At 37.0% G+C, this 13,421-nt stretch overlaps 1 protein-coding gene across 1 annotated transcript in view; it reads right to left on the bottom strand.

The window, feature by feature from the left end:
• REV3L (REV3 like, DNA directed polymerase zeta catalytic subunit) overlaps positions 1 to 13,421 on the bottom strand; it is a 71,618-nt gene that overhangs the window by 25,959 nt on the left and 32,238 nt on the right. Inside the window, exons 13-17 of the mRNA XM_083857368.1 lie at positions 12,395 to 13,368; positions 11,727 to 11,809; positions 10,556 to 10,681; positions 8,785 to 8,977; positions 6,283 to 6,394 (exon numbers count right to left, since the gene is read on the bottom strand). Of these exons, the coding sequence (XP_083713494.1) occupies positions 6,283 to 6,394; positions 8,785 to 8,977; positions 10,556 to 10,681; positions 11,727 to 11,809; positions 12,395 to 13,368 (1,488 nt within the window). The remainder of the gene's footprint in view (positions 1 to 6,282; positions 6,395 to 8,784; positions 8,978 to 10,555; positions 10,682 to 11,726; positions 11,810 to 12,394; positions 13,369 to 13,421) is intronic.

Below are 13,421 nucleotides of genomic sequence, written 5' to 3'. Positions count from 1 at the left end.
TCTGAATATAATCTCAAGAACTGTTTCTCTAGTATGCTTTAGATGGGATGGTGTTTTTATAGGACAAGACACAAAAGCCCTTTAAGTTTATGTTTTCAGATACATGATTTTTTTATACAAATAAACCGTACTTAAGTATTGCATATTTTAACACAATTTTATGTAAATCCACATGTAGATTGGAAAGCTTATTAATGAAAAGATTTTAAAAAACCACAGTGTGCTAGTTTTTAACTCAGTCTTGCTTGTCCAGGCCATTTAGGGATCACCTGTAATTGTACATTACTGAGTTATAGGCTATCACTTTACAGCACATTACTTTGCTTTTCCATCCCAACTACACACCACCCCTGTATTAAGGGGGGTGTCTAATTTCAGCTGATTTTGGCATATCACATTTTCTAAACGGGTCTCTACACCAAAGCCCTCTTTGGGTGAGCCATTTTTTATATTTTAGCCACCTCTTGCAGACCAAGATCTTGTTCTCTTTAACTTTTCTGATAATGAGGATTGCTAATTAGATACTGACAGTGAGGTACAGATGTTTAAGTTTCAGTCAGATGACTTGTACAAAGCTATCTAAATGGAAAATCAAGGCAGAGTAGCTAGTAAATGGTGTAAATTCCCTGTAATCACAGACCTTTAATGTCAGCTGGTCCATATTTAAACCTTAGATCCAAGTGGTGGTATTCTTCTAAAAGCATGAAAACTAATAAACCTACTACAGGCAACTGAGTTGCTCAGATACTACAGTAAATTACACATAAATGTATTCTGTATGTATCTGTATGCATTCACAACCATATCTCTGAATTATCCCTGAAGGAAAAAAAAAAAGTAACATTAAACTGAAGAACTCCTTTCTACTAAGTAACACTTAGAACCCTGAACTCCTGCATATGCATACCTTATTCACCAGGTTAAAGAGACCTATCAAATTTCTTGCACCTACTAAGAGACGCTGTTCTTGCTACTATACTGCTTGCTGATGAACTACATCCCAATTTATGTAGCAGAAATATCCTCTCCTGGCCCAATCTCATGAACCAGCAGTACCAATGAAGCAGTGTGACACTTGCTGAGATCTCCTGTGGTATTCTATTTGCTATTAGAGAAGAAGAGATGTCTGGAGCTAAAAGAGTAGATTATTCCACATGGGAAAATGAGCAGGCAAACTCGAAGTTTAGTTGATGTGAGCTTAGCTGAAGTGTGACTCTCTCCTTTTCATGCAGTGCTACAAAGACAACAGACTGCGAGCTAAGAGGACAAGTTTTGTATGTGTCATCCTCCTGTCTCACAGCTTTTACAGTATACTATGAAACTGGTCTTCATCATCAGTTCAAGCTATTTTATTAGAAGAAAGTGAAATGAGACCAGCTGTTAGACCTGCAAGAAACTAGAAAATTTTAATACTGATATTTGAAAGCTACTGGCTAGGAGTAACACGACAGGAATAAGAGGTGTGCTTGCCAACATATGCTCTTTTGTTAAAAGGATGGGCCCTGATACTGCTTTGCATGCTGTTGCCAGACCTTCTGCAAAGATGAAAAGCAGCATTTATGCTGGCAGGATTTAAACACAACAGCATTAACATTCAACTCATACATGCTGCAGAGAGAAGAAATGCGATTATTTTCCTTTCCAGCTAAGTTAAATATGCTGCTATGACATCTCTTCCTCTTTCTCATTTGACAATTTCGTGAATGAACAGTAAAGCTCCCAGTTATACCTTCCCTTCTATTAAGTGTCTGCTTTTCCTGACTGCTATTTTTCTTCCAGCTATGATTAAGAGAAAAGGGGGGGTGAGGGAGAAATTATGCCAGACCTATGATACAGACAAAAGCAGTAACTGTACATAGCAACAGAATGCTTGGTGACTCAAACACAACTGAAATCTCTGGAAACATTTTTCCAGTTTGCCTTAGACAATAAAAATCCATAAAGTTGATACAGGACATTAAATATAGATTTCTAGAGGAAAATGTCACTGATGAAGATGATACTGGCCTGGAAAAAGAAGGTTAGATTAGCACATCTCTATTTTAAGAAGAAAACGTTCCTAGAGCATTTACAGAAGAAGAAATATAATGCACTGTATCCAAACAAAAAAAAACACCAAACCATTAGCATTATACCTTACAAGAAAAACATTATAAAAATATTTAGGTATTAATTGTTAACAGTTAATTAATACACAAATGTTATCCTCAAAATGTTTATGTAAAATCTTCCATTATACTCAGTTCATGTAATTTTATCAAAAACTACTTCAATGGAGACAAGGAGCTGTGGGCTTCTGGCAAGTCTCAAGTAGCAAAGAATCTACTACTCTTTTTTCCAAGCCTGCCCTGTTTTCACATCCTCTGTGTGTCAGACTTTGCATTCCCACATGAATTCCCCAGATTTTGCTCCTCTCACACCTGCAGGAACAGCCCTTTTCTGCTATCTGGTAGCACCTGAACTTAAGGAGAAATGGACAATTTGCCTTAAAAGTGAAGGAGAGGGCCCAGACATTTCATTTCTCTTTCATGGGAATCTACTGCTCCATCAGGCTTGCACATCTCTAGTTTTCCTACGTTTTAAATCCCCATGCAAACATTCTTGTAGCATCCCCTTCCACCTTCGCGTCCCTTCTCCTCAATCAGATTTTCTGTGTTAGGGAAGTATGTAAATGTGCTCACTCTTTCTCCTGCCTTTAGGTTCAGAGAGATGGTTCTCCTACTTTCTCAAGCAGGAAGATTCTTCCATCTTTTCTCCTGTCTCAGTGCAGCTGATACCTTACAGTCAACAGAGGATCTATTCAAGAAGGCACTTCAGGCAGTACAACAGAATGCTTTAGGACAGCAGTACACATCCAGGCTCCATTTCAAGGAAAAAAAAAAAATCCTCTCTGACAATTCCAGAGAGGCTACAACTTGGATCTCTCTGCTTCTAGGACATCTGCAGTGGCTGCACAGGATTAGGATGATGTTGACTTTCAGCTGCTTTATGCCAGTTTTGAGCTGAAGTTGGTTTTTTTTTTTTTTTTTTTTTTTTTTTTTGGTTTGCAGCCAGAGGACAGCTTACCAAAGAAGGGAATTTTGGACCTATTGCAGGTGCAGCTCTCTCTCAAAGCCTAAGACAGTTGTCAGGGCACCAAAATCCAACCTAATTATGCTTTTCTTTTTTACAGATCTGTGCTGTTTGTTCTCTCCTCCCTCCTCCAAACTCGTATTTGTGGCTCTTCTGTCTGTTTTCTGACTCTCAGTCGTCAAACTCAGTATTCCAATACCTTTTAAAATTAAAGTTGTCCCTGCATAGACTTTGGTACTCACACTTGTGAGTTAGGTTAGTCACTCTCAGTAATAATCTCCTAGAAACAGAGATGCTTATTCTCCTCAATATTTGGAGAAATCCGTGAATTTTCAGTATAGATGAAATCACTGATCATACTTCCAGAGAAACAACCACGTCTTCTGGTCTACTAGAACACAAGATGACTTATTTCTGTTTGCCAAGGGCTCTCAGTTAATCAGAGACAACATCTACTAATCCATAGAAGAACATTTAACCTGGTATTTATTTCACAGGTGCCAAGGTATTAAGCATACTGTGGTCATTCAGATCTAGCACAGCCTAAACAATCTCACAGGGAAGGCATTAACCGAATCCAACTTCAGTTCATCAACTAGAGAGAACTTTCTAGAGCAATACTCATCTTCAGTGAACACAAAATAACTTTAGCTCTGCTACAAAAACTTTGGAAAACACTCTTCAGTGACAAAAACCTAGTCAAAGACGTGGATGAGCTATGAGTATTGCAGGAGTTACAAATTTTCCAGGAATAACCTTTCCTTCATCTGTATGCTGGAAACAGTAATCAAGAATTCTTTACTGGACTTTTCCAGGGTTTACATGTATTGACAAGAAGTTACAAAATCAACCACTATAGGATGCAAAGAAAACAAAAGGCCTAAACAAAGAAGTTGAAGGCTGGAACTTGAAACAAGTAAGTATGTTCCACAATTTCACATATATGGAATAAGAGGAAGAATTAGGCCAACTACTAAGAGAATGACTAGAAATAAGAACAAGAATTCTTGAACTGGATTGTGTAAGATAATTCCTCCTGCAGCTGAGATCTTCTCTGTTCAGTGATCCAACAAGTTGATAAAGTCTGTTCCTGATATTGACAATTAAGAGTGAATAGACAAGCCTGTCTGTCATTATGCCAGGAACCTGGAATTTCAGTCTTCCACCCTTCCCTCCAACAGAAGGCCATGAACATGAACCAAAAGCAGCAGCAGTCATGCTGGGTGTGCCGCTCAGTCACAAGAGCCTATTATTGTCCAGCCTAAAGCATGTATCAGAATATTAGATACTGATACAATTCTCAGCTTGGAAATTAAGGTGATTTTGAGTGTTGCTCCATGAAATTCAAGCAGTAATGTTTCTTGAATATGACCTGATACTTTTCTTTCTCTAATCTATCAGACTTACTATTAAGTGCATCTACCAGAACAGCCAAAAAAAATAACACTAGCTTGTGCTGGAAAAAAATAACACTAAAAAGATCAACAGAAGATTATTTAAAAATAATAATTATTTTTATTAAAGGTGCTTGCCTATTCATTTCTCATTGAGGAAGTTATTGCAGTCCACTACTTCTTAATTACATAGTTTTTACCATACTTCCTCCTTCAGTTAAAGCTACTCTGCGCCTAGACATTTGTTTTGTGCTTAAGAAATACAAAACACTCCAACAAAAGTTCTCTTCTGATATTTTTTTTTTTTTTTTTTTTTTTTTTTTTTTTTTTTTTTTCCCCCAGGCTACAGAAAATAAAGGAGGAATAAGAGCAGCAAACTGTAGATGTGGTCCAAATTTCAAAAACCATCTTTTTTGAGAGTCCATCAGAAGTCTGAGAGCTGAGGTGTTATTTTAGAGTTGGGAAGGACATAGACTAAGATGATGACAGTAGTCTGCCTCTCCATTAATAGATCAAACCTTTTCTATTCCAAGAACACAAGTCACCTAACTCAATCTTTGTGGATGAAGTTGCTGCATCAAAAAGATATGCTAGCACATGCTAGAGAAGATCTCATAAGCAGAAATTTCTCAGTCAGCAACCCAGTACATTCCATCTTGAAATACATCAAAATTGCATGATTTTTAAATTCTGTAATGCCTTCAGTATGTACAGATCTAGAAAACTTCTGTTCTTCAGTGATAACATTTTTTAAATTGCTGAGTTCTCTCTACCATATTCTTTCTGTCCTGTCACTTTTTAAACTTCCACACAACTGGTGGAGAATTCTTCATTTATTGGCAATTTCTCATTCTGAGTAATTTTCCTAAGTTTGATGGAGCACTAGATTTCCAAGAAAGAGAAAAATAATATTATATTCCTTACCTGAATTTTGTCTTCTCTGAACAGGGATCTGCTGCTCTGTCAGGACCCACCCTGTGCTGGTTGCATTCAGCAACTCTTTTTGTATTCTGGCTTCATGGGGTTGGTCAAAGTCTTTCTCATCAGAGGTTTTCTGGTTGGAGAGAGAAAGAATTGCACATGTACTCTGCCTAGGTTTTGTTTTTTTTTCTTGTGCCTCTGATCCAGCAGGGTGACTCAGAGTTTAAATCTGTTTATTTTCCTTGAGATTTCACAGCTTTGCACCTCTCAGTAGGGTCTGGAGAGACGTCTGTGGTTCCACCTACGCACCAGGCGAGAGGGCTCTCGAACAGGCTTCTCAGCCTTGGTGGAGATGGGGAAAACCAGCAGTTTTCCAAGTTTGATGGAGCAGGGGATTTCCATTCAGAGAAGACAAAAATAATGAAGGAAACTGATTTTTCAACGAACCCATATTTTACACTGCAGCAGTTTCAGTACTATGCATGTCTTTTTCTGTCTTGCCTCTGAGTTCCTAGAAAAATCTTCCTGTCTGAGGGGTTTTCTATAGCTCTCAGCACTCTTAACATCTACTATTTTGAGAGTTTCAGAGAGAGATGTGTAATGAATTCTAGGGTTAACAGGAAAGTTGGATGTTAAAAAAGATTACTTATATGGCTGGTAAATTTCAAGACTGTAACTCAGCTGCTTAAGAGGATCTGAATGTTCTTGCTGTCAGAGAAAAGGAAAAGCAAAAAGTATTTTTATTCGAAAGACCACCATGCTTGTCCACTCTAGAAATAAGGAGGGAAACAACAACAACAAAAAAATCAGTATTTGAAAGACTGGCAAGGGTTGAAGGAACTAAATCTGCTGTTCCAAGCCTGAAAAATAAAAGCAGAACGTACAGATATGCTACCTTTTTACAATATTCACTACTTCCTGGAAAAGAGTTCTTTCATCAGTAGCGTAACTGACTTCTAGTCCTGTAACTCCAGATCTTGTGAGCAAGGGGGCTTGGTCTCTGCTTCCTAGAAAATAAAAGTAAAAAAAACCTGTTACAATTTAGAAGGAATTTCATTACTTCAGGCAACAATACTGCTTTAGAATAAAACATACAACGGAAAAAAATACGGAACACAACTTATTTTTTATCTTTAATAATTATCACAATTATTTCCATTAACTTATTTTGTTCCTCTTGGGTGAAGTAATTTTTTCTTTTCACTTTGTAGATTTCTGCTATAGTTGTAATCTTGCACAGATTCACAGATATATAAACAAACTTAATCCAAGAGAAATTTCACTATTTTACATGCACAGGAGTCCAGCTACTAGAAAATTACTCTGAATAAGAAATTAAATGCCTATATGACAGCTCACACACAGTTTTTATGCAAAATATAATTTTAATTGCTATCTTAGAGTAATGCTTTGCAAAATGCCTTACAGAATGAAAATGCTATATAACAGTACAGTTCTTTTTTTCAGCACACTCCTAAGTTACTGACAGAATTGGAAAAACATGAGCAACTGCTCACTTAGTGCACATTAAGAGTGTCCGCACTGATAATGTCTGAGTAATATCTAAATTTGAATGCATGCAGGAACTCAGCATTTGCCTTCCATATGAAAAAATCCCTCTCTTTAAATGAATAATGCACAACACATACTCTGTTTTCTCTATACAACAGACAGTGACGTTGTAGATTTTAGGAACTGGAGTTTTTAAAAGGCATTCTACTTTGACACATTCTTAAGATCTTAAGAAAAGTGTGCTTCCAAAAATATATGTTAAAACGAGTACTGTGACTTACAAAGCAATAATAACACAAAAGGGGAAAAAAATTGTCTCTTAATGTCAAGTCACTCCACAGGGAACTCAAAAAGTTCTAACCGAGAAAGTATTGACAGCACACACCAATTAAAGCAACAAATGTCACAATAACATTTAAACACATAATTTTATTTCACTAATAAAACCAGATCAGAACTTTTGTTTTTTCTAAGTACCATTGGACCTTTTACAGAAAGCTTTTTCTTGATAAATTATCAGTGGCACACACCTAGGGAGCCATAGTGGCTATACTGTGGAAAAATCTCACTTAGTAAAGTAATGGAAATAAGTTTTTTAAAGATAGTAACAAGCATATAATACCAGAATAAAATTCACTAAGAATAATAAGAACTTAGCTTAACATGATATAATATCTACAATATTTTAAAAAATAAACTGGTAAAAGAAGAAGCTGTTGCCTTATTGCTAAATTTTTTTTTTGGTAGGTTTTTGTCCACACTTAAAACTTTAGACAGTATTTTGTGGTTTGATACACATTCACAATGCCAAAGAAACCCTGAAAGAAAGAGGACTACTTTGGGGATGTTTTTTGGTTTGAGGTTTTTTTTTTGTTGGGTTGTTTTGGGTTTTTTTTACTAGCCTAAACCAGTGGTACTCAACCTTTAACAGCTGGAGAGCCACTTCTTAATAAAATGGAGTTGTAGAGCACCATGAAATCAAGTATCAACAGTGTGATGTTTTTTTTTTCCATCATGACACTTCAATGTGTGATAATGCTGCTTTAATGCCACCACACATTGATACATCACGACATGACACATCAGCATCCTCTCTCCCAGCAGCATTCTGTCTTCAATCCCTTCTGGCCGCTAGGAAGGAGTGGGGTGGAGGGGTGGAAGGGGCAAAAGGGCAAGTTTTTCCCCATTCTGCCCCACAGCTGCTGGGTGGGAGGTGATCTCTACTCTTACCTGTGGGGGGATCCCAGCAGCTCCTTTTCTTTCCCCCTATGGGAGGGGGAACTTCAGCGACTCCCACACTGCTGGTCCATTTGCTCAGTGCTCCCCGCGCTGCCTGATAGAGTGGAGCGCCGATCAGATGCCTACATTGCGAGAGCCGCCTGTAGGGCCATGAAGAGCCACATCCGGCTCTAGAGCCACAGGTTGAGTATCACTGGTCTAAACAAAGCCAAAAAGGTACAATAGAATAAGGGCCCCTGTTTAGATCCTAAAAGGATCAGATAAAACCACAAAAATAACCCTTAGATAAAATATAAAACATACTGTCTTGCTTTTAACATTTTCTACTTGCAGCTATCCAGCAACTTGAGTAGGAAACTAAAGGCGGGTTTTCCTCTTTACACTTTTAGAACACTGCAGGAGCTTGTCCACAGGTAGGCAAACGTGGATATTTTGCACACGCAAATGTTATTTGTGGTTTACAGCCCATGCAATAGTTCTTTGGAAGATATAAGCAGGAAAACTCCATATTTAATATGGCCATTCAACAAGACAAAATTAAATGAGATACATGGTAATATACATACTCTATTACATTTTGCTTGCTACTGTTTGTTACTATGAAATAGCATTTTTGTAAAATATATAAAGAAAAAAAAATAGGAACCTTGGCTTGAGAGTGTCCTGCCTCTATCAATCACTATAGCACCAGTGATTTCTTTTTTATCAGTATTTGGCAGTGCTGAGTCTGACGAGATGCAATAGAATAAAGCACAGATCGGATCAAACTCTGGGTCTGGTTCCAAATCTCGTCTTGTTCGAGCATGTAACTCCATACTGATGAGGGTAAGGTGTTGGACCTAGCAACAAATAAAGACATATGTTAGTTTGTTCTGCAGATTTCTTAAAAAAAAATAAAAAACAAACAACCAAAACATTAAGAGAAGACTATCAGTGCAAATGAGGACAGTGCAGACATTTATATAGTGGCATTACATTGTAACTACGAAGTTCCACCTGAAAATTAACAGCAGTGATTAAACGCGCATCTTTGGATCTCACTTTTTTGCAAATAGCACCATCTCATGAAAAGCTAAGGTTAATCATTAAATGGTTTTGTACTCAGTTATGGAAATTCAATATGTGTTTCTGAGTACTGTATTCTTCTGCCAAAAGCAGAAAATAAGACAAAAAACAAATAATGCTCAACTTCAACAATTGTAAATTCCTGCAGTGTTTTCTAACAGCTTTGTATATTGAGCTGAGTCACATTTCTGAAGTGATCAAGAACAAAGAATCACTCTTGGTCTTTCTTCTCCCTTCCTTCCCTCACCCAAGACAAGCATGAAGACTAAGTCTTACAGGAAGGTAGGGAGAATACCTAACTTTGCCTTCAGTTGCATTAATGAACTTCCACATCATATTGCCAGAAATTTTTGCAGAATGGTTTACATTAAGAAAATCCTAATCTCTATATACTGTCAAGTTTTGACTCTGCAGTAAAGACAGTATTATTTAATACTGTTTCAACACTATGTTGCTACTCTGTTGTCTTGCATAATATTGCTCATAATGTGGATTAATGTGGACAGATTATGAGGGAAAAATTAGAAGTATTTCTGTGTATGTCAGATGCCCTAGTGGCAGCCTGATTTCCTCTAGATTTGCATGCTAAATCACTACAAACATCACTGAGTGAAATTTTACTATCAAAGCTCCATCTCCATTTCGGCCCAAGATCACTGGTTTCTTGTGGTTTCTCCTATGTCCTTTACTCAGTGCTATTTCCCTATCTCCTCTATAAACTGGCCAATAGCTAATTCCAGGTGTGAAGACTGTCTAGGAGCACATATACACAGACTGCTTGACCAGTCAGCAGCCAAACAGGGCAGTACTGTGTTTACATTCCTTCCCTTTCTCCAGCACTTTGATTCCTCTCTCCACACCAAACACTCATCTACATTAAATATATAGAGACCTTTGAGATAGGCACCCTTTTGTTAAATATAGTAGAAACTGCCCAACAGGTTCAGAAGGTTAACAAGTAGAAATACCAGGAGGGCCTTACTGATTGCTGCCAGATGCCTTATTTCTTAAGGAAACAATCCATGAAAATTATGGTCAACTAATTTTGCAAGTAATGTTTTCATGCAAAACTTACTATTTCTTCCTTCTGATATTCCCCTTATTTTTATTTTTAAAGGGAGGTTTACCATCTTCTCAACCAAAATACTGCAAAATCTAGTTCCATACTGTTAGAGGCATTGGATGTCAAGCTAAAACTGGTAGATCAACCACTTATAAGCTGCAAACATCACACACTGATTAATTTTTAAGTCACTTAGGGACCCAGGAGAAAAATATTTTTTGTTTCTGCTAGTATAAAATTGGCCTGATAAATTATAATTTTATAAACTGACATGTAACAGTTAAGTTACCTCATGTAAAGATTTTGCTTCCTGCAGGTTTTCCACACTGACTTTAAAACCATAAGTATTATTTAAAGATGGTCCTTCAATCTGGGAAGTCTCTTTCTTTGGAGCACCGAGGGCAGCAAATTGATTCTAATCAGGCAGAGCAAGAAAAAAGAACAGGATAGTGAGAAAACACAGGTTGCTAAACTTATATGTGAAGTATTACAATACTTGAACAATATGCAATATTAAATACAAATTTATCAATGAAAATGCAAATGCTACACTGCAAATTACTAAAAAGTCTCCAACCTTTTACTATCTCATTTAATTTTTCAACAAGCAAGCAACAGTGGTATATTTTTGCCTTTTAGGAATAATTTTGATTCATAGCAAAGCAAGAGGCAGTTTTAAATATTTAAAAAACCTCCCAAACAACCAAAAAAAACTTAGAACCCTACCAAACCCCCACCCCACCCAGTATCACATATACTGGCTTTCTTGGAAATCTGAGAATATGGAAACTAGCAATTCTCTATTCTCTCTTGAGCAATGATTTGTCAAAAACCTGTTTCAGTCATCGCTTTTTAAGGCACTGAATTAAAGGTACATTAAGTACCTCCTTGACACAGGTGAACACCAGTGTATGGAGAAGAAAAACCTACTGGGTCACTTCAGTAATACACCTAGCCTGCCACTCTGTTCCAACACAGAGAGCAGAAACACTCTCGTTTAAGTAAAACAAGTCCAACTTCTTTCTCCTCTGTTGGCACACCACCAACTGCTCTCCTTGTTTTCAGAAAATGCTTAAAACATTGTCTGAAAACTAATACACATAGAGACACATACACAGGTCTGGGTATACATGTATAAAAAAGGGAAATCACACTAGAACTTAAAAAGGATGTTGTAACTCAAAGAGCAAAACATCTTTATGTGGTGTCTCTTCAGTGTTTCATTAGTATTTCACTACCTTAGAAGAATAGCCTCTATCTCCAACTTACACCCACTTCCCCCAAATTAAACTCATAAATTTCTTCCTAACTTTGAGTGTGCTCTGATTCTACAACAATTGTAGCCTACCATTTTAAATGTATTTGCAAGATCTGAACAGCAAAAGATAAAAAGAACAAAGAATGGAAATGTGTATATGCTCCATAATAAAAATAGATCTGTACAGAAAATGTTAATTTACCTTCATTTGTGTGGTTAGAAGTACTCTTCGAAGACCATCAGTATTACTTCCCCTCTTGTGGCTCAGTTTCTGAGCTTTTGGTTCTGTAAACATATCAGTGAAAGACTAGTTAGCCTTGATAGTACTGTCTAGGCATTAAACAATATGCAAGAAATAACAGAGGCATTTCATTAACTTTACAAACAAGTATTACATATATAAGCAAACACAGCTTTATCCTTTGTCAAATCCAAAGCACAACTACTACAATTTGGTATTTATGGACATTTAGGAACATAAATAAGTTACAAAGCCTCACATCATTATCATCTTGAACATTGCAATGATATTCACACACTACATTGAGATTATTTTTGGAAAAATACAAGCAATATAGTCAAAAAGATTTAAAAATCCCCCAAATAAGCAATTTAAATTAAGCTTTTAACCAGCACTTCAGAGTTCAGATACTAGACACTATTAGGAAGCAAATGGATGTTCTGCTTCTAAATGTTTTCAGTAATTCAATAGTGACTTGGACAATAATGCAGAGAACTTCTTTCAAAAACTAGTTTTAAATATATTTTTGCACAGACATAGTTTCTTTCTTATTATGGCAAGAGAAATACATTCAGATTTAGGGAGATGTGTGTGTGTGTGTTATTATTAGAATCACTTAATGGATTTACCTGCAGACAAAGGAGTAAAACCAAGAACTTCAGGTATTCCATCTTGGCTTTTTCTGTGCACAATGGGTGTACTGTGTAGACATATGGATTCAGAATTTCCAGGATCTTCATGAACTGAAAATGGGGATGTGTCAACGGATGTCCTAATGTCCTCTTGGTTGCATGGAGAATTTTGTGCACTTTCAACATAAGTTCCTTCCACAGAAGACAAAACAATATCCTGATTTTTCCACTCTGTGTCTTCTAAACTGGAGTGTTTAGGATCTGGAGATGCCACCTGCTGCCAAGGAGGAAGCACTGGAGAATCTGGTGAACTGTAATTGATATAATAATCTTCCTCCTCCTCTTCCTTATCATGTTCTAGAGCTGAAGTAGTGTGTGTCTTGCTTTCACATGAAGTTTTATTAGAGTCCATGTCATTTTTAATATTTACAGAAGTTCCTATAGTGCTTATAGACTTATCACAGGTTTCCTTGGTTTGCATTTTTGTATTTTCTGCCACAGAGGCAGGAGAATTCTTTGTAGGCACAATAGGTCTTTCGTCTTCCAGGCTAGACAAATTCAAATCTTTAGCTACTTTTATTACTTCTACAGATTTCTCTTCAGACAATACTGCAGAGCTGAAATTCTCACCTGCCTTTGCCAGCTTAGCAGAATGACTCTTAGGCAATTTCTTGAAATGTTCATATTCTTCTTTGGCATGAAGCCATATCTGAACTTGCTGTTGGCTTGGAGCACACTTGCATGGCATTATGACTATCTTTTTGTCTTCACTAGTTTTATGGCTATTACTTTCTCTTTTATTAACAGTAGAGTGACCATAATGAGGAGGAGATCCTGGTCTAGGACTTTCTGTCATTGCTGAAAATGCAGTCTTCCAGAGTCGTAGACCTTCTAAAGAGAAGTCCCCCTCAAACTCGAGGAGGTCATTTGGAAGTCTGGTTTCCACTGTGAGAAGCCGCCCTCCAATCTCCCTGTGAAGAAAAGTAGTTTGAATTACTGCTTTACTCTAAACCAAACTGCAGAC

The sequence above is a fragment of the Zosterops lateralis genome, assembly GCF_965231275.1.
Source record: "Zosterops lateralis genome assembly, chromosome: 3".
Classification (NCBI taxonomy): Eukaryota; Metazoa; Chordata; class Aves; order Passeriformes; family Zosteropidae; genus Zosterops; species Zosterops lateralis.
Note: the sequence above shows the minus strand (reverse complement) of the source record. Positions and strands in the feature narration are given on the sequence as shown.